Source organism: Carettochelys insculpta, chromosome 2, assembly GCF_033958435.1.
Source record: "Carettochelys insculpta isolate YL-2023 chromosome 2, ASM3395843v1, whole genome shotgun sequence".
In the NCBI taxonomy this organism is placed as follows: Eukaryota; Metazoa; Chordata; order Testudines; family Carettochelyidae; genus Carettochelys; species Carettochelys insculpta.
Genome location: NC_134138.1, coordinates 2,453,520 through 2,471,505, shown reverse-complemented (window position 1 = coordinate 2,471,505; position 17,986 = coordinate 2,453,520). Strand labels below are relative to the sequence as shown.

Below are 17,986 nucleotides of genomic sequence, written 5' to 3'. Positions count from 1 at the left end.
GCCCGGGCCCCCAGGGCTGCTCCACGCCTGGGCAGGAGCGAGGGGCGCTGGGCAGAGGAGCTGCAGTCCCGCCCTGTGGCAGCAGGGGGCATGTGAGGGCACCATCGGTCCGGCCAGCGCCCCCTGCTGGGGGACAGCTGCCGATCCGAGCTGCCCCCGTGCTGGGATACCGAGCGGTGCTCTGACGGGCAGGGCCGCTCCTCCCCTCCCTGCGTCCCGTTTTCCCCTCGTCTGTCGGGCCCCGCAGCCCCGTGCCAGGCTGGGCCGGCTGGAGCGCTTGCCCCATCCCCTCTGCTCCACGTGGACCGGATATTTTCAAGCAGGCGCAGGGAAGGAATCTTTCCTACGCGCCGTTCCAGCTGCCAGGAATGCGCGCCTAGGAATGCCGGGGCCCGTCCAAGAACAACTTCCAGCCGTGCGGCTGAGTGACGGCAGCCTCACGCAGAGGCAGCAGGCCGCTCGCTCGGGGAGCTGAGCTCACTGGAGGTGATGTGTTAACTACACAGGAGGCGGCGGAGGCCTCGGAGAGCGAGCGCACGCGCTACTGCTGGCTGCGGGGCCGCCCCGAGGAACAGAGCGGGGTGTTCCCGGCCGTCCTGCTGGCGCTACACGGGGCTCATGCCGGGGCCGGGCAGGGGGGCAGCCAGTTCCCCAGCACCCCCTGGCCCCCACCTGTCTAGCTCTGTGTCTCTGGGCCTCGCTCTGCGTCTGCAGCCCACGCCTGGAGATGCAGCGTGGTGTGCTGGCCCCCTGCCCCGGGGGCTGTGCGTTGAGCCCTCTCCTGAATCTTTTCCCCTGCCAGGGCCCCGGGTGGCACCTCCAATCGTGCCCTTCCAGAGGGCTGCAGCTCAGTCACCCTGCGCGAGGTGCTCCCCTTGGCCTGGCCAGCTGCTCCTCACGACCCCGCTCAGCCGCAGATGGGGGGTGTCAGCTCCAAGCGTCGGTGCAGCTGTCTCCAGAGGAGCGTGGAGCAGCCGTGCCACCAGCCTGGACCCTCCGGAGCAGGCACGCCAGTGAGACTCTGACCCGGTGTGCCAGACCTGGCGCCATCGGGGTCTCGCTGCCCGGCACCTCTCCACCAGGAAGCAGGCAGTGATGCTCACCCTGCTGTGGCCCCGCTCCCGGTGTGGCAGGAGGGGCCATTCCCTTAGCCCTGCTGGGAGTCTGGCCCCCCAGGGCCTGGGCTGGGAGCTGCGGGCTGTAGGTGCTGCTGAGTTGTGGCCGAGGCAGCCGGAGTGGGCACTTGCCCCCGGTCCGTCTGGTGCCGTCTGCACGCTGCAGCTGGCCTGGGGTGGGAGAAGCTGCTGCTTGTGCAGGGTGCAGGTGGCTGGAAGGTGGTGGGAAAGGCCGTCTCCTCTCACCTGTTCCAGCCGCCCGTTACCCCCATGGCCTCTCCCCTCTCAGCCTCGTTCCTTCCCACCTGCGGGGCGGGGAGTTCCTGGCCGGGCCTGGGGGGACCAGAGCGTGTCCGGCGCTGACGTGCGCTGGCGCGTGATGGATGTGGCCCCAGGGCTGCGGCTCTGCCTCCACAGGGCCCTGCCTCGTTCCGGGGGAGGCCGTGCTGCGCTGCAAGTGTTTATGGGGACCAGATGGTGCAGCTGGGCGAGCGGGAGCCCTGCCTGCAGCGTGAGGGGCACAGCTCAACTCACACCTTCCCCCCAGGCAGGGGAGGGGCCCTGCGCTGTGTGCTGGGGCACCGGGCTGCCCAAGCCCTGGGTCTGCTCCTGGGCCAGGCCCCAGACATCTCAGAGCGCAGCGCCTTGGCACGCGCTGGGCGGCCTCGGCCCCACTGAGCCCTGCATGGCCTGGGTCTGCACTGCTGCATTCCAGCCTGTGCCCCCTGCTGCCAAGCTAGGCCAGCCGGCCTGGGAGCTCCAGTGTGCCGGGGCAGGGCGACCCATCTGGGCTGGGTGCTGGGCCTCTGCTCAGCTCTGGCCCTGGGACCTGGGAGCCAGGAGCGGGTGTGAGCACCCAGCCCTGTGTGGGGCTTCCCCAGCCACCAGCTGGGCAGTGGCTGCCCCAGGGCCTGCCAGGGGCCTCGGCTGACCCCAGCGCGGGCCCGTCCGTCTGGTGGCCGAGGCCTGGGCTGTGTGAGACGGGCAGAGGCTGGAACGTGCGTGGTTGGCAGCCCCCTGCGAAGGGCCGCTGGGAACTCCCTGTGCCGCGGGTAACGAGCACCTGTGTGGAAGCAGCTCTGCTGTGGCCCCCCGTGGTCCCAGTCCGACAGCTCCTGAAGCCTTTTCGCTTCCCCGGTGTGGTCGGTGAGCCAGGCCAGGAGCTCGCACTGGCTAATGTCCCCCGGCCGGCAGCAGAAGCGCCCCAGGGCGCCGGGTGCCGTTCAGTCAGACCTGCCCGCCCTGCGGCGCCCTGGCGCTGGGCACCGTGCGCCTCCATCGTGCTAGGGCTGGGGGCCTGGCTTTGCTGCTGGCAGCACTGGTGCCCTCCGTCTCCCCCCGCTGCAGGGGCGGTGTGGCTGGACCAGGCACAGCTACAGCTGGGATTTGCTGCTCGCCCGCGGGAGGGCACAGGACAGCGTCGGTTTCTGGCGGGGCTGGGGCTGGCTGTCCAGCGCAGAGCTGGAGGCCTGGCCAGCCGCAGGGGAGGTGATGCTGCTGAAGGAGAGTCCTGCAGGTGGGAGCCTCATCCGCAGGCACCCTGGCACCAGAGGGCTCTGGCGTGGGCAGTGCTGAGGGTGCCTGGCTGTCTGCCAGTTGTGCCCCAGGGCTCCCGGCTCTGCCCCGCGACAGCCGCCACTCGCTGGCTCGGCAGTGGGCTGGCTCGGGTCTGTGTGGCCGTGAGCAGGGGCTGATCCCCACGGGCTCTGCAGGGCTCAGGCTGGGGGGCATCGCCCCCCCGGCGAACAGAGAGGCCAGGGAGGGCACCGGGGCTCCCTTGGCAAAGGGCCCTGGCTAGCCCTTCAGCTCCGCTCACCTCAGCGCACGTGAGAGCCGGGGCTCAGTGGGGCTGAAAAGGGGCGGTTCAGGGTGCCTGACAGCCGGCCGTGCCCACCGGGGCCCCACCTGTGCTCGGGCCCTTCCCTGGCCCAGCCCAGGACTGGGCGTTGGGGCTGGACGAACGTGCCCCTGGAGCGCGACCGGTCCTGGGGACACCCCGGGGGGCTCCAGATGGGCTCTGTCTCTCCCGCTCGGGCCTGCGTTAGGCGGGAACTCAGACTGGATCCCCCGGCCCAGCTGACCTCCCGCCCTCCGCCTGCGCCCGCAGGATGTGCGCAACACAGTGGGCAACATCCCCATGGAGTGGTACCAGGACTACCCGCACCTCGGCTACGACCTGGACGGCAAGAGGATCTACAAGCCCATCCGCAGCAAGGACGAGCTGGACAGGTTCCTGGACAAGATGGAGAACCCCGATTACTGGTGAGGGGCTGGGCCATCTCCCCTCCCCCCTGATCACTGGTGAGGGGCTGGGCCGTCTTCCCCCGCCCCCCGATTACTGGCAAGGGGCTGGGCCATCTCCCCTCCCCCGCCCCCCGATTACTGGCAAGGGGCTGGGCCATCTCCCCTCCCCCCCTCCCCGATTACTGGTGAGCCACTGGGCCATCTCTCTCCCCCCCAGTTACTGGTGAGGGACTGGATCACCTTGTCTCCACTTCCCTGATTATGGGTGAGGGGCTGGGTCCTGTCTCCCCAAAATGCCCTGACTTCCAGGCTGGGGTGCAGCCTCTCCCCCCACCCCCAGCCTGGCTCTGGCTCCCAGGCAGGACCCAGACGCAGGGAGCAGAGCAGGCCCCTCTGCCAGGGCTCTTGGCAGGCAGGCTGGCGCAGAGGCACGGCCTGGAGAGGGAGCACCCCCAGGCAGCCCATCTCTGCCCTGCCCTGCCCTGCAGCGGCTCCACAGGGACTGCCTGTCAGGGCCGGGTCGAGCCCCCGGGGTGCAGGAACCTCGGCCAGGGAAGCAGGGCCTCCCGATGGGCCTCGGGGGCCCGGCCCTCGCTCCCCATCGTCTCTCTCCCGCAGGCGCACGGTGCAGGACAAGCTGACGGGGGTGGACGTGCGGCTGACGGACGAGCAGGTGGAGCTGGTGCATCGGCTGCAGAAAGGGCAGTTCGGGGACGTGCAGCTCAACCCCTATGAGGTAGGGCCCTTCGGCACCTCCAGGGTGGGGCCTTCACGCACAGCTGCAGCGGAGCCTCCTGCCCCACGGCCGCTGCCTCCAGGGCTCTCTCCCCCCAGGGACTCCAGTGCCTGGGCCGGGCCTGTGCGGGGCTCCCTCCACCCCTTGGCAGCCACAGCACCACCTGCCCCACGGCTGCTGCCTCTGGGGCTCTCTCCCCCTGAGGGACTCCAGCGCCTGGGCCAGGCCTGTGCGGGGCTCCCTCCACCCCTCGGCAGCCACAGCACCACCTGCCCCACGGCTGCTGCCTCTGGGGCTCTCTCCCCCTGAGGGACTCCAGCGCCTGGGCCAGGCCTGTGCGGGGCTCCCTCCACCCCTCGGCAGCCACAGCACCACCTGCCCCACGGCTGCTGCCTCTGGGGCTCTCTCCCCCTGAGGGACTCCAGTGCCTGGGCCAGGCCTGTGCGGGGCTCCCTCCACCCCTCGGCAGCCACAGCACCACCTGCCCCACGGCTGCTGCCTCCGGGGCTTTCTCCCCCCAGGGACTCCAGCGCCTGGGCCAGGCCTGTGCGGGGCTCCCTCCACCCCTTGGCAGCCACAGCACCACCTGCCCCATGGCTGCTGCCTCCGGGGCTTTCTCCCCCCAGGGACTCCAGCGCCTGGGCCGGGCCTGTGCGGGGCTCCCTCCACCCCTCGGCAGCCACAGCACCACCTGCCCCACGGCCGCTGCCTCCGGGGCTTTCTCCCCTCAGGGACTCCAGCGCCTGGGCCGGGCCTGTGCGGGGCTCCCTCCACCCCTCGGCAGCCACAGGACCACCTGCCCCACGGCTGCTGCCTCCGGGGCTCCCATCCCTCCCCTCCCTGCACACACACAGCTGCCCTTTCCAGACCTGGTTGGGCCACGTGTCTCCCTCCTGTCTGCCTGGGCCAAGGGAAGCAGCCAGGCTGGGTCCAATCCCTGTCTGAGGGCGAGGCAGGCGGTGACCCCGCTCTCCCCGCAGCCGGCCGTGGATTTCTTCAGCAGCCAGGTGATGATCCACCCGGTGACGAACCGCCCGGCCGACAAGCGCAGCTTCATCCCCTCCCTGGTGGAGAAGGAGAAGGTAGGAGCCTGAGAGCGGTGGCCCCAGCAGGCTGAGCTGAGCCCCTCCCCGTTCCCCCTGCCCAGCACTCACCCCTGGATGGCCCCGGCAGGTCTCCAGGCTGGTCCATGCCATCAAGATGGGCTGGATCAAGCCTCGCAAGCCTAGGGAGGAGGCGCCCACCTACTACGACCTCTGGGCCCAGGAGGACCCCAGCTCCATCCTTGGGCGCCACAAGATGCACGTGCCAGCCCCGAAGCTGCGGCTGCCGGGCCACGAGGAGTCCTACAACCCCCCACCCGAGTACCTGCTCAGCGAGGAGGAGGTGAGTGCGTGGGGCGAGGGCCCGGGGCGGGAAGGGAAGGAGCCGGCGGAGCTGGCGGCAAGGGGGGGTTAGCTGGGGGTGTAGGACAGGAGGGTTCTCCGAGCGCAGCTGAGAGACAGGGCGAGGTACAGCCCAAGCTGGGGTCCTCCGCTACAAGCCTCAGCCCCGTCGCACCGCAGCTCCGCCACCACCCTGGCCAGCCAGAAATCACAAGAGCCCCCTCCCTCTCCAGCTCCCCGTGGGCCACAGCCAGCCAGGCCCCTCCTTTCTCACTCAGGTGGGGGCTTATGGCCACCAGCCTCACCATGTCCACACAGGTTCCTCCAGGGCCCAGCCACACCCCCAGAGCAACGTGCACCTCAGGTCCAACCTGACGAGCGCGCTGGGCCCGGCCTTAGCACCCACCACCTGCAGGTTTAGGAAGAGCAACGGGCTAGGGGGAAAGCGATATTGTCAAAGCGATCACATGCCATGGGGCCATCGCAGAGTCCTCGGGGAGGCTGCACAGGGCTGGAATTAGCTGCTCCCTTAAAAGCCTCCGGACGCGTCCTCCGTTAGGACAGGTCAGTGATCCTGCCGGGTTCCAGTCCCAGCAGAGACGTCCCTGAAGCGATGAGCCGGAGTGAAGACAAACAGGAGGAGCCTCAGGGTCCCCTTTATGTCCTTACCCGTGTGGAGGGGAATCCGCTGGAGCCTCTCACATGAGCAGGTCGCCGGTCTGTGTCCTGTCTGGGGCATTCTGCCATTGCCGGTCCCCCAGACCCCATGGCCACGGCCAAACGCCTGGGACGCGGGTCGGAGCTAAGAGCTGCTCTACCGGGTGTCGGCTGTGGTCTCCCGGAGGCTCCAATTCCAGCTACGAGCCCGGAGCCAACACTGGTAACTCCACATACAGAAATGATACGGACAGACAACCAGCATCAACCAATTCCGTGAGTCACCGGCTTCCCACAGGCCCCTTGGCCCAGGGTTTGGTTCAGCCTGAGCGTGGGGGTTACAATGACGTTGTCTTGGTCCTTTGAAACGCAGTAAAGCCCCAGAGGGAACAGGCTGGGGCGTCGAGCTGGGGGCAGGCAGGATCCCTGGCGCTGGGGGCTCAAAGGCCTGGCTGGCCCATTCCGGATGGTCTCGGGTCATTTGGCCCTGCCTCAGTGCGAGCCTGGACTGCAGAGCCTCTGGGGAGCCCTTCCAGCCCCACGGTCTGTGGCTAGTGTGGGGGGCAGTTCTCTGGGCCGTGCCCACTGGCACTGCCACGGGCTTGATCCCTGTGCCCTGGCACCTCGGCCCCCACCAGGAGGGGTCGGAGAGCAGGACCCCAGCCCCGGGGAGCCAGCGGCCAGCTGCTGCCCTCTCTCTTTGCCTGCAGAGGCTGGCCTGGGAGCAGCAGGACGAGGCGGAGCGGAGGCTGAACTTCCTGCCCCAGCAGTACAGGTGCCTGCGCGCAGTGCCAGCCTACGGCCGTTTCATCCACGAGCGCTTTGAGCGCTGCCTCGACCTCTACCTGTGCCCGCGCCAGAGGAAGATGAGGGTGAGCAGTGGGGGGAGGGCGCCCCGTGTGTGCCGTGGGGCAGCGGTGCCTCCTGGGGGCTGACTTGGAGCAGCCTCCCTTCCCCCCCCCCCGACCCACAGACCTCTGCAGTACGGCCCCTGCTCGAGTGGGGCAGCGGCGGGGCCGGGCTGGCGTGCGGCTCAGGCTCCCTCTGCGCGGCTCAGGCTCGGTTCTCGTGCAGGTGAATGTGGACCCCGAAGACCTGATCCCCAAGCTGCCGAAGCCGCGGGACCTGCAGCCATTCCCCACAACGCAGGCCCTGGTAAGGGCGCAGCCCTGGGGGGCTCCCCGAGGAGAATGGAGATCGGGGTGGGGCTGGCGTGCAGTGGGTGCCCTGAGACCTGCTGGGTGCTTCCGTGGCACGGAGCCAGAGCAACTGGGGAACTCCCTGCTGCAGGGCGCTGGGCGGATGGAGGAGAACCACTGAGACTGTGGCACCTGAAACTGGGCTAAGTGGTCACGAAGGCCCCTCCTTTGAGGCGCGGGCTGGCCCCCTTTGGGGAGGGGCAGGGGGCTGGTGACTGTCGTAACATCTGGTGTCAGCGTGGGGCACCCACTGGCACAGGGAGCGCCAGGCTCAGGAAGGATGGCCGGGGGGGCGAGTCACAGGGCTGTGGGGTGATTGAGGGAGTGCCCCCCAGGCAGGATCCAGGGCCACCCCATGCCACGGCTGGCAGAGGTTAAAAGGAACCCAGGGACTAATGCCCATGGCATGACCAGCCTGGGAGCGCCCCACTGGAAGGTGCCGTGGAGGCCAGACGCCCACGTGGGTTCCCAACAGGTTCCTGCAGGCTGGGCGGGGGCCTGGCGGGGGGCAGGCCGGCAGCTCGGGTGAGGGGCTGTGCAGACCTGCCCGCCCTGGCCCCGCCGGCCACATGCCTCCGTGGCTGCCTCAGCAGAAGGGCTCCTGGTGTGCCCCTCCCACCCCCCAGGCTGTGGAGCAGAGCCCCCAGGCCAGGTTAGGGCTCACAGCCCCACCCTGCCGGCCTGCTGCAGGAGCTCACCCTCGCAGCCTGGCTGCCTCTGGGCCCGTGGGGGGCAGGGGCCTGGGCGAGGCCCTAGGCAGGTGAGGACAGTGCCCGTGAGTGGCACTGCCAGTTCCGCAGCACCTGCTCCGTCCTCACACTGGCCCTTGTCTTCCCCAGGTCTACCGGGGGCACACGGGCCTGGTGCGGTGCCTCAGCATCTCCCCCAGCGGGCAGTGGTTGGTATCAGGTAAGGGCTCCGTGCCGGGGATGGGCGGCGGCTGGGGACGGGTAAGGGCTCTGTGCCGGGGGACAGTGGCTGGTGACGGGGCTGCCTGGCTGAAGGGGACAGCGGGGGAGGCTGGGGCTGGTTCCCAGGACAAGGGCAGCCATGCAAACCCCTGAATTGGGTCGATCCCAGGCCCTGGCCTTGCTGCCCCCAGCTACTCCGCTGCCCCGTGCTTAGCTTCCCAGAGTTCCCCTGCTCCAGGCCGGGGCGTGAGCTGCTCCTCCCAGTGCGTGCTGCTGAGGACTGCCCCGCACCCCAGCTGGCCGCGTGGCTGAGCGCCCAGGGCGGGTAACAGCCGGCATGCTCTGCCGGGCGCCGGCCTCCCCTGCTGACAGCTCCCACGGCTCACGCCAGGAGTCCCGGCTCCGGGGGGGGAAGGTGGCAGCGCTCAGGCTCTAGACGCACCCAGTGAAAAGGGCAGAGCTGCCCGGGGAGGTGGCTGCCCCAGCGCTCGCCAGATGAACGGCTGCGCCCGTGGGGGTGGCAGTAGCCGTCCAGGGGGCACTCGCCTCTCATGGCCAGGCTGGCGCTGTGGCCCCCGTGCAGCACCAGGGGCTCACGGGGCCCTCTGTCTGCTGGCTGTGGCCCAGGCCGGAGAGGGCTGGCTGCCCGCCCGTGCCCCCCGCAGCAGAGCTGGGCTTTCTAGCACCCGCCGAGCTCGGCCTGTCCCTGCCCCTCGGCGGCAGCCGCTCTGGTGCCAGCGCCCGTGGGGCCCCCCTGCCTGGCCTGGCCAGGGAGCCACCCGCTGGCCTGTCCCGCAGGCTCCGATGACGGCACGGTGCGGTTCTGGGAGGTGAGCAGCGCCCGCTGCATGAGAACCCTCCCGGTGGAGGGCGTGGTGAGGAGCGTGGCCTGGAACCCCAGCCCCAGCGTGTGCCTGGTGGCCGTGGCCGTGTGAGTAGCCTGGGCCCTTGGCCCTGTCTCGTCCTCGTTACCCCTGGCCCACTAACCGCCCCCCCGCCCGTGTCGTCCTTGTTACCCCCGGCCCACTAACTGCCCCCCCCCGCCCGTGTCGTCCTTGTTACCCCCGGCCCACTAACCTGTCCCCCGCCCCCCGCCCGTGTTGTCCTTGTTACCCCCGGCCCACTAACACCCCCCCCGCCCCCCGCCCATGTCGTCCTTGTTACCCCCGGCCCACTAACCCCTCCCGTGTCGTCCTTGTTACCCCCCGCCAACTACCCCCCACCCCTGTCATCCTTGTTACCCTCGTCCCACTACCCCCCCGCCCATGTCGTCCTTGTTACCCCCGGCGCACTAACGCCCCCCCCCCCCCCCCCGCCCGTTTCGTCCTTGTTACCCTCGGCCCACTAACCCCCCCCCCCCCGGCCGCATCGTCCTTGTTACCCCCCAGCCCTATGACCTTCCCACATATGGTCCTTTATGACCCCCAGCCACTTCTCAGCTCTGTGCACCGGACCTGTCATGGAGCGGGGGTTCCCTGGCCCTGCCCCCAGCTGCAGGTGGGGGGCTCTCACTCCGCTGGGAGAACAGGAGGTTTGTCAGGCGATGGGGACGGAGCGTAGAACAGCCTGGTCAGCACAGACACCAGCAGCCATCGGTACCATCCAGCCTGGGGAGAGGGGCCCAGAGGGGTCCCCGAGCCGGGCCCTGGCCCCCTCCTCCCTCTCCAGCCAGCCCAGACCAGACTGCCCTCCCCACCGCCCAGGTCCCATTCAAACCCACCAGTGCCCCTCCACCCTCCTCTGTCCTGTTCCCTGGGGAAGAGGGGGGGGCCACCTGGGCCCATCGAGCACAGGATGTGGGGACCCTGCCTGTCCCGCAGGCTCCAATCGCACCTGGAAGTCCCCTCTCCAGCTCTGGAATGAGGCTGTGCCTCGGGAAACTGAGGCACCCCAGGCCGTTACTACCAGACAGTAGGAAACACACACAACTGCCCCAGGAGAATTAAATCCCCTCAAACTCCACTCATTCCCCCCACCCGTGTGTGCCCCTCTCAGGCCTCACGCGCCCCCTTCCCTGGCCAGCAGAAGTGCAGCTCTTGAGAGTGGGGGGTGGGGCCCTTGGCTGGGACAGGGGCAGGGCCTGGCCCAGTCCCAGTCGTGACCAGCAGCAACCCTGCAGGGAGCAGTCTGTCCTGCTGGTGAACCCCGGCCTTGGGGACAAGCTGCTCTGCAGCGCCACCGACCAGCTGATCGAGGCCTACGCAGCGCCGGAGGAGGAGCAGCTGCAGCCCGTTACCTGGGCGGTGGCAGCCAGCACGGAGCACGGCAGAGGCGTCCGGCTGATCATCCAGCACGGGAAGGTACGGGCTGGGCCGGGGGAGGCGTGTGCCTGGGGGGGCCGGGCCCAGCAACCCCCCCACACACACCCCGCAGCAGCATGGCCCAGGCGCCGGCTGACCCCCGCCCTGCTGCCCTGCAGCTCGTGAAGCAGGTGACCTGGCACCCCCGAGGCGACTACCTGGCCAGCGTCGTGGCCGACAACAGCCACCTGCAGGTGCTGCTGCACCAGGCCAGCAAGCGCCGGAGCCAGAGCCCCTTCCGCCGGAGCAAGGGGCAGGTGCAGGGCGTCCTCTTCCACCCGCTCCGGCCCTTCCTCTTCGTGGCCACCCAGCGCTGCATCCGCGTCTACAACCTGCTCAAGCAGGAGCTCGCCAAGAAGCTGCTGCCCAACTGCAAGTGGGTGTCCAGCATGGCCGTGCACCCTGCAGGTAGGTGTGCGCCGGGTCCCCTTTGGCCGGGCTGCCGGGGGGGTGCAGAGCACAGCTGACCCCCGTGCCTCCCGCAGGAGACAACCTCATCTGCGGCAGCTATGACAGCAAGCTGGCCTGGTTCGACCTGGACCTGTCCACCAAGCCCTACCGTGTGCTGAGGTGAGTGCGCCGCCGGCTGGGCCCTCCGCGCCCCCTCCCCTGTCACCCTCGCTGCCCCAGCCCCTGCTAGGCCCACCCCGCCCCCTCCCCCATCACCGTGGCTGCCCTGCCCCCAGCCCAGGTGGACTCTAGCCTAGGGAAGGGAGCTGGGCTCTCTGCCCAGGCTGCTCCCTCCCAGGTGTGGGGCTGGGCCATCTCTGCCTTAGCCGTCCCCCCCTCGGGGGAGCCCTGCAGCAGCCCCCGGCTCCCATCGCTGGGCTGGGCTGACGGGGGCCTGCCCCGGTTGCTGCAGGCACCACAAGAAGGCGCTGCGGAGCGTGGCCTTCCACAGGCACTACCCGCTCTTCGCCTCGGGCTCGGACGACGGGAGCGTCATCGTCTGCCATGGCATGGTCTACAAGTACGTGATGGGCAGCCCTGGCTGGGGGGAGCTGCTGCCTGGGGGCAGCGGCCCCGGGGGGGAGAGGTGGGCCCCAGCCCCCCTCACCAGCTGCCCTTCCTTGCAGTGACTTGCTGCAGAACCCGCTGCTGGTGCCCGTCAAGGTGCTGAAGGGCCACACGCCCACGCGGGACCTGGCCGTGCTGGACGTCCTCTTCCACCCCACCCAGCCGTGGCTCTTCTCCTCGGGCGCCGACGCCACCATCCGCCTCTTCACGTAGCCGGCCGCGCATTAAACAGCTCCGGGCAAGCGGCCTGCAGTGCGCCGGGGCACGTCCTGGGCTTCAGCGGCTACAGGGGGGAGGGGCTGCGCCCAGGCCTCACCCCAGAGCTGGCAGCGAGGGGAGCTGGGAGGGGGTGTCTGGAGCTTCCCCAGGGCCAGTCCTCCCTCCACCACCTGGGCTGAGGGGGGCAGAGCTGGTTGGGCCCCAGCGCCTGCGTGCTTGTGGGGAGAGCAAGGCTGCTCCCGCTGCCCCCAGCGGCCCAGAACTGAGCGCCAGTGCGACCTGCTGGCTGGGCTATGATGGGGAGGGGCAGGGCCCCCCGTGACCTTCCCTGGTGGGCAGCAGTACTGTGGATTGGGGGGAGGGCAGGGTGCTGGGTAACTGGACCCAGCCCCCCCCTGCAGTAGGAGCAGCTCTGGGACCTGGCCCACCCCTTCACCCCACTGCAGGCTGGGCCAGGAGTATAGCCCCCCCCACCCCCGGGGCCAGAGCAGGGCCAGGAAATGCCTCTCACCCACAGGCAGCCATGAGCAGAAAAGCACCAACCCCCCCCCCCCCCACCAGTCTTGTGTGGGGCAGGCGCCAGCCCACCAGCTGAGGCTGTCCTGGAGTGGTTGGCCCCCGGCTGGTCCCTGTGCCATTGCCCCTGCAGCCTCCACCCAACCCCACACCAATAGCTGGGGCCCTGCACTCTGAAAGCACCTGCCCCCAGCCCCAGCCCAGCCTTCAGCTGCTCCCCCCATAGCACGAGGCTGGGGCAGGGGCTCTGCGGCCCAGGCCGGGCTGTGTGGCAGGCAGGGCTGGGACCTGTGGGTATGAGTGGGAAGGGGGCAGTGCAGCCCTCCCCATGGTGAAGGCCCCTCCCAGTGGGAGGGGGTCCAGGACCCAGCTGATTGGCACAACTGGGGCCTCTGGGTTCCAAGCAAGGGAGCCAGCAGCTGCTGCGCAAGCCCAGGCCGTTCATGTAGGAATTGGGGGGTGAGCTTCATGGTAGGTGCTGTCCAACTGCAGCAGCCCCCCAGCAGCACAGGGCCCCACCAGCTCTGCCTGCTGGCTCGGGGTGTGAGCACCGCAGGCCCGGCCCAGGGCACTGCAACCAGGGCAGCCCAGTTTGGTGGCAGGAGCCAGGCTGCAGCCTCCCATGGCCGCCCCTCCCCAGCCCCAGAGCACCCACAGCCCTGTCTCCCACCCCCAGCCCCCACAGCCCCTTCTCCCAGCACCAGCTCTCTGTGAGATGCAAACAGCTTTATTTAAAAATTACAGGCTAGTTGCTAGACTTGGGTCAGGCCAGGCCCCTGGGGCACAGCTGGGCCCCCCTGGGCTGCACAGAGGCCCACCCAGGGCTTGGCTCAGGCTCCTCCCATCCTAGGCCAGCAGGAGGTGGGGGAGGCTCTTCCAACCAGGGCCTCACCCCTTCCTCAGGCTGCACCAAGCCAAGGCAGCCGCTGCCCCTAACGACAAGAAGCTTGTAACAGCCTTGAGGTTGCACTTACCCCTGGAGCCCCCCACACAGCACCCAGCAAGTGGGGGGGGGGGTGTTGGCCCATGCTGGGCCCTGGAACGCCCAGCGCCCTGTGCCCAGGGTGACGGAAGGGCCTGCAGCGCGCTGGAGCCACAGCTCAATGAGCCTCCTGGAGCTGGGGGGGCAGAGGCAGCTCCGGGCAGGGCCTGGGCCACCACCAGGGCAGGTCCCGGCGAGGCTCCCCACAGGTCCCAGCTGCATTTACACAACACGGCCCACGCGGCCCAGAGTCTCGGCCGCCTTCCCGCGGACGACGGGCACCGGGTCCTTGAGCAGCACGTTGAGAGCTGGAACAAGAGCACATGACTAGGGCAGCCCAGGGGACCAGGCTCCTTGCTGGGCCAGCCCAAGCCCCTCCCAGCTGTTGCTGTCAGTCGGCAGAGCCAGGCCATGCTGCGACCCCACCTCGCCCGTAGCCCTGCTGAGCCGACCACCCCCAGGCCCTTCAGCCTTCCCCCCACCAAGGAACAGCACTTGGCCCAGCCCCACTGCCCAGGGTGGAGCTGGACAAACCTGGGTACCAGCTCCCCAAGCCTCTGGCCTGGCCCCCAGCACTAAGGGGGCAAGGGGAGGGGAGAACAGCCTGTGGGGTGGAGGCAGGGACACCCAGGCACAGTGGTTACAGACACACTGGGGGGCAGGTAAGCCCTCCCCCACCCCTGCACACAGCACTCGGCCCCGTGAGCAGTTCCAGGGGTGGTGACCCTGAGGCCTGCTGCTCCCACCAGCCAGCCAGGGCAGAGCCCGCACAACCCCACCCCCCCAGCTCCAGTCACGAGCACCAGCACTTCGCCCCAGCCCATCTGTGAGCCGGGTGCCGCCTCGCTGCAGCCTGTGTGCACCTGAGGGCTCACACTGCCGCCCGCCCCACCGACCAGGCTGGGCTCTCGCTCACAGCCAGAGCGCTCCCAGCCACTCCACACAGCGGCTGGCTCGGCACGCCGGCCCCCGGCTGCGCTCTCCAGCTATTACTCACACCCGGCTCCTGTGTCCCGAGCAGACAGGCCTGTGCTGGCCGGGCGCCGGCAGCCAGCGGAAAGAGCCGCTTTCCTTGAGAGGCTTAAGCTCTCTTGGAACAGGCCGAGAGTTTCCATACATTACGCTAGACCATGAGGTCACCAGTGACAGGGGAAAAATCCCTGAAATCCAGGAAAATTACTTAACGCGGCTCCAAAATGCCACCAGCTTCAATTGGACTTTTATTAGCCCTGGGGCGGAGCTGGAGCGGCCTCCGAACACGTTCCAGGCAGCGCCAGCCAGGCCTCAGCCCCCAGGCAGCAAGCACCACACGCACTGGGCCCAGGGAGCTCATCGCTCAGATCTGGGGCTGGCTGCCCCCGGGGCACGAGCCCTGCATGTGTGCTGGGGCCCTGACTCTCAGCCCCACTGCTCAGGGCCTAGCACTGCCCGCCTGCCACCCACACCCAGGCAAGCCCTGGCCTGACCCAGCCCACGTGGCAGGGCTCCAACCGTCACCCGGGGCCATCAGGCACCTGAACCAAGCGACCTTGCAGCATGGTGCAGAGTCCCAGCCCCACTCGGGATGGGCCCATCCGCCCCTCCGGGCCAGACCTGAGCAGGGGCTTTGCTCATCAGCCCCCCAGCCTGGCCCGCTGCGCTGGGTGTGCAGACACAGCACCTCCTACCGGCAGGAGCTTTTCAGACTCCCAGCATCAGCCCCCCCCAGCCCAGTGGGAAATTCACTACCTACTGCTAACTACAGCCACCGCCGGGCAAGAGTCCACCCAGCCCCCAGGGCCTTAGCGACTAGCGCGACAGAACCCACCCAAGTTCCTTCCCAGGTGTCCCCATCCCAGGCGCCCCCTTGCCTGGGGGCTGGAGCGCCAGCCAGAATTTCAGCCACTTGATGCAGTATTGAGGCCAGCAGCTCCCAGGTCTCTGGCAGCCGGAGCCCGGTGCAGCCACGGCCCATGCCAGGCTGATCACAGCCAGCCCGGCCAAGGCAGGGGGCTCTGACGCAGGGCTCGCCTGGCCGAGCAGCACAGGACGAGGCAGCAGGCGGCCGATGGGACCCCTGCCCATTGGCACGGTCTGCACGGGGCCTGCGGGGGTCTGCACACAGCTGGGTTGGGCCAGTTGCCTAGTGGAGACCAGCCCTTGCTGCAGCCTCCCCCCTCGGCACGCACACGTCACTTCCAGGACAGGAGCTCAGCACCCATCCATGCCCAGGGCCAAGCACCACCTGGCAGCCGGAGCCCTGCCGCCCGCCCCAGTTCTCTGCAGCGTGGGCTCTCCTCCCTCTCCCTGCCTGACCCCAGGCCGGTCCTTACAGCCCCAGAGCAAGGACCCTGCACACCCCTGCAGCAACACAGCCTTCTCCCACCCTCCCCAGCCCTCGTGCTATTCCCACGCCTGGCACCTCCCTCACCGCCAAGCACTCCCCCCAGCCCCAGATGCAAACGAGCCCCTTGGTGGGCAGGAGGCCCTGTGCCCACCCACGTGACTCTCGCCATCCTCTATGCAGCTGCAGCGAGGTCCACAGCACCCAGACGCCCTGCACGGAGAGCACAGCAGGGAGCAGCCCTGGCTAGGCAGCAACCAGAGGCCAATTGCCAGCCAGGAGCTGAAGGGGCAGCCTGGGGCCAGAGCAGCTTCCTCACTGGGAACAGCTGCAATGCTTGGGGCCTCCAGTAGCCTCACCAGCGACTCCCTGCCAGCGCTGCCCATCGCCCACCTCATGGCTCCAGCACCCCTGTGCACAGCTCCCAGCCCAGCCAGCGGCGCCTGCCCGGCACCCCCATGCGCCGCTCCCAGCCCAGCCAGCGGCGCCTGCCCGGCACCCCCATGCGCCGCTCCCAGCCCAGCCAGTGGCACCTGCCTGGCACCCCTGTGGGGAGGTCACACACTCACTCACAGGAAACAAGCTGGTCCAGGTCCACTTGCTTGCAGTGCTCCTCATCCACGTGCAGGAGGAGGAAGCCTGGAGCCAGAGAGACAGAGTTACGCGCCGTTTGTGGCCTCCAGGGCTGATTGGAAGCCAGGTGCCCTAGAAGGCACCAGCAGGGCCTCTCTCCAGAGCACCACGGGTGTCTGCACAGCACCCAGACACTTGGGGCAGGGGACAGAGGTGCAGGCTGGGGCCTCCTAGGCCAGAAGGGACCCTATGGATTAACCCGTTGGTGCTGCCATGAACACCCGGAACCCTGCCCTGACAGCAGCCCTAGAGCAGAGCGGCAACACTCCAGTGGTGGTTTGACACCCGGCTGAGGGGTACTCCAGCACCACCAGTAACTGTCCCAGTGGCAAACCACCCTGTTAAAACCTGTCCCTGACTCCACTCTGCCCTGGGCTGGCTTTAAGCCCCCAGCCACTGGAGCCTGGGAGGCTCCCCCTCCGAGGCACTCGTTCCCCCAGCTGGTGCCCAGGTGGTGCTTCGCAGGCAGACCTGGCTTCCCAATGCCTTGGACAGATTTGCCAAGGCGGGTTTCTAACCCTGGACTCCTTGTGGCTCTTCACTGAACCTCCCAGACTCACCAACCCCCTCCCCGAACCACAGGCACCAGAACCAGGCCCAAAGCTCAGCAGCTGTCACACCAGGGCTGGAAACCGAGGGAAAACAACCTCTCGGCTCCTGCTCCCCTGTTCATGCACCCAAAGGGCCCCAGTGTCACACCGGGTGCTTGTCTTCATGTACCATCCCTGCACCTGTATCGCCTGCCAGCTCTGGGGACAATCCCAAGTTTTCTGGGAAGTCACAGATGAGTGACATTAACTAACATGAATCCAAGAATGCCTCCAAGGAGCCCCCATTAGAAATGCCCCTCAGTGACGACTCCTCCCCAGACCTATCGGACATCAGTTTTTACCCATCTAACATATAAGAATAATTTTATGTTGATCTTGTTCTTCAAAATGTAGTGTGGCACCAAGTACTTAACACCCCATTACCACTGATAGCCAAATATGTCAGCCCACTAGCCGCCTTCCAGTCTTAAAACTACCCTGCTGTTCCAACATTTACTGAAAATCAGTACTTCCCCAGCCAGCTCTTTTAAAACTCTTGAATGCATGTGATCAGAATCTGCTGCTGACCTAATGTCAAAGTTGAGTAGCTACTGATATCCTAAGACATGAGTGGAATGTGGGGAAGGGTCACTTGTCATACTATCGGATCTGCTTTACTCCCAATCACAGAACACCTGTGGAACAGCTCATGCTTTGCCAATAATTCCACCATTTACGTCTAGCAATGGACCAGCACTGGCAGCATTCTTTTTGCTTCCCTTATCAATGTTCAACAATTCCTAGGTTCCCATATTAATTAATAGTCATTTCCTCTCTCCAGTTTGGCTTGCTAGATACTAAAGTCGCTGCCTTCACCTCCCCAGTGAACTGTACCAGCTCTCTCTCTCTCTCAGGTGTGGGGTTTTGTGCAGGTGATGAAATGTTCTTAAACAATTCCCAATCACCATTCACATTTTTCTGATTAAATTCTTTCTTGGCAGCTGGTTTGGCTCATAATTGTTTTCATCCTTGTGAAATTGGACGTCTGAAAAGCCTCAAGTCTACTTTTACTGGTCTGGACTTCAGCCCGCTTGCCTCTTCGAAACGTGACCAACACACGGTCACCTGAAGCTGAGCTGCCCTGAAGTCCTAGTTGTGCCACCAGCTCTCTGTATCGGTCAGCACGAGGTTCCACCGTGTTGCCTGCAACGGTGTCCGA

At 67.6% G+C, this 17,986-nt stretch overlaps 2 protein-coding genes across 3 annotated transcripts in view; one reads left to right on the top strand and one right to left on the bottom strand.

The window, feature by feature from the left end:
- BOP1 (BOP1 ribosomal biogenesis factor) overlaps positions 1-17,771 on the top strand; it is an 86,679-nt gene extending 68,908 nt beyond the window's left edge. The window contains exons 4-16 of the mRNA XM_074986442.1: positions 3,223-3,377; positions 3,978-4,095; positions 5,076-5,177; positions 5,269-5,481; positions 6,848-7,009; positions 7,212-7,292; positions 8,176-8,245; positions 9,046-9,178; positions 10,367-10,547; positions 10,667-10,955; positions 11,033-11,117; positions 11,410-11,517; positions 11,624-17,771. Coding sequence (XP_074842543.1) covers positions 3,223-3,377; positions 3,978-4,095; positions 5,076-5,177; positions 5,269-5,481; positions 6,848-7,009; positions 7,212-7,292; positions 8,176-8,245; positions 9,046-9,178; positions 10,367-10,547; positions 10,667-10,955; positions 11,033-11,117; positions 11,410-11,517; positions 11,624-11,777 — 1,851 coding nt within the window. The 3' untranslated portion in view covers positions 11,778-17,771. The remainder of the gene's footprint in view (positions 1-3,222; positions 3,378-3,977; positions 4,096-5,075; positions 5,178-5,268; positions 5,482-6,847; positions 7,010-7,211; positions 7,293-8,175; positions 8,246-9,045; positions 9,179-10,366; positions 10,548-10,666; positions 10,956-11,032; positions 11,118-11,409; positions 11,518-11,623) is intronic.
- Positions 13,011-17,986, bottom strand: part of MROH1 (maestro heat like repeat family member 1) — an 85,838-nt gene continuing 80,862 nt past the window's right edge. For both annotated transcript variants that reach the window (XM_074986440.1, XM_074986441.1), the window contains exons 42-43: positions 16,178-16,243; positions 13,011-13,589 (exon numbers count right to left, since the gene is read on the bottom strand). In XM_074986440.1, coding sequence (XP_074842541.1) covers positions 13,504-13,589; positions 16,178-16,243 — 152 coding nt within the window. In that variant the 3' untranslated portion in view covers positions 13,011-13,503. The remainder of the gene's footprint in view (positions 13,590-16,177; positions 16,244-17,986) is intronic.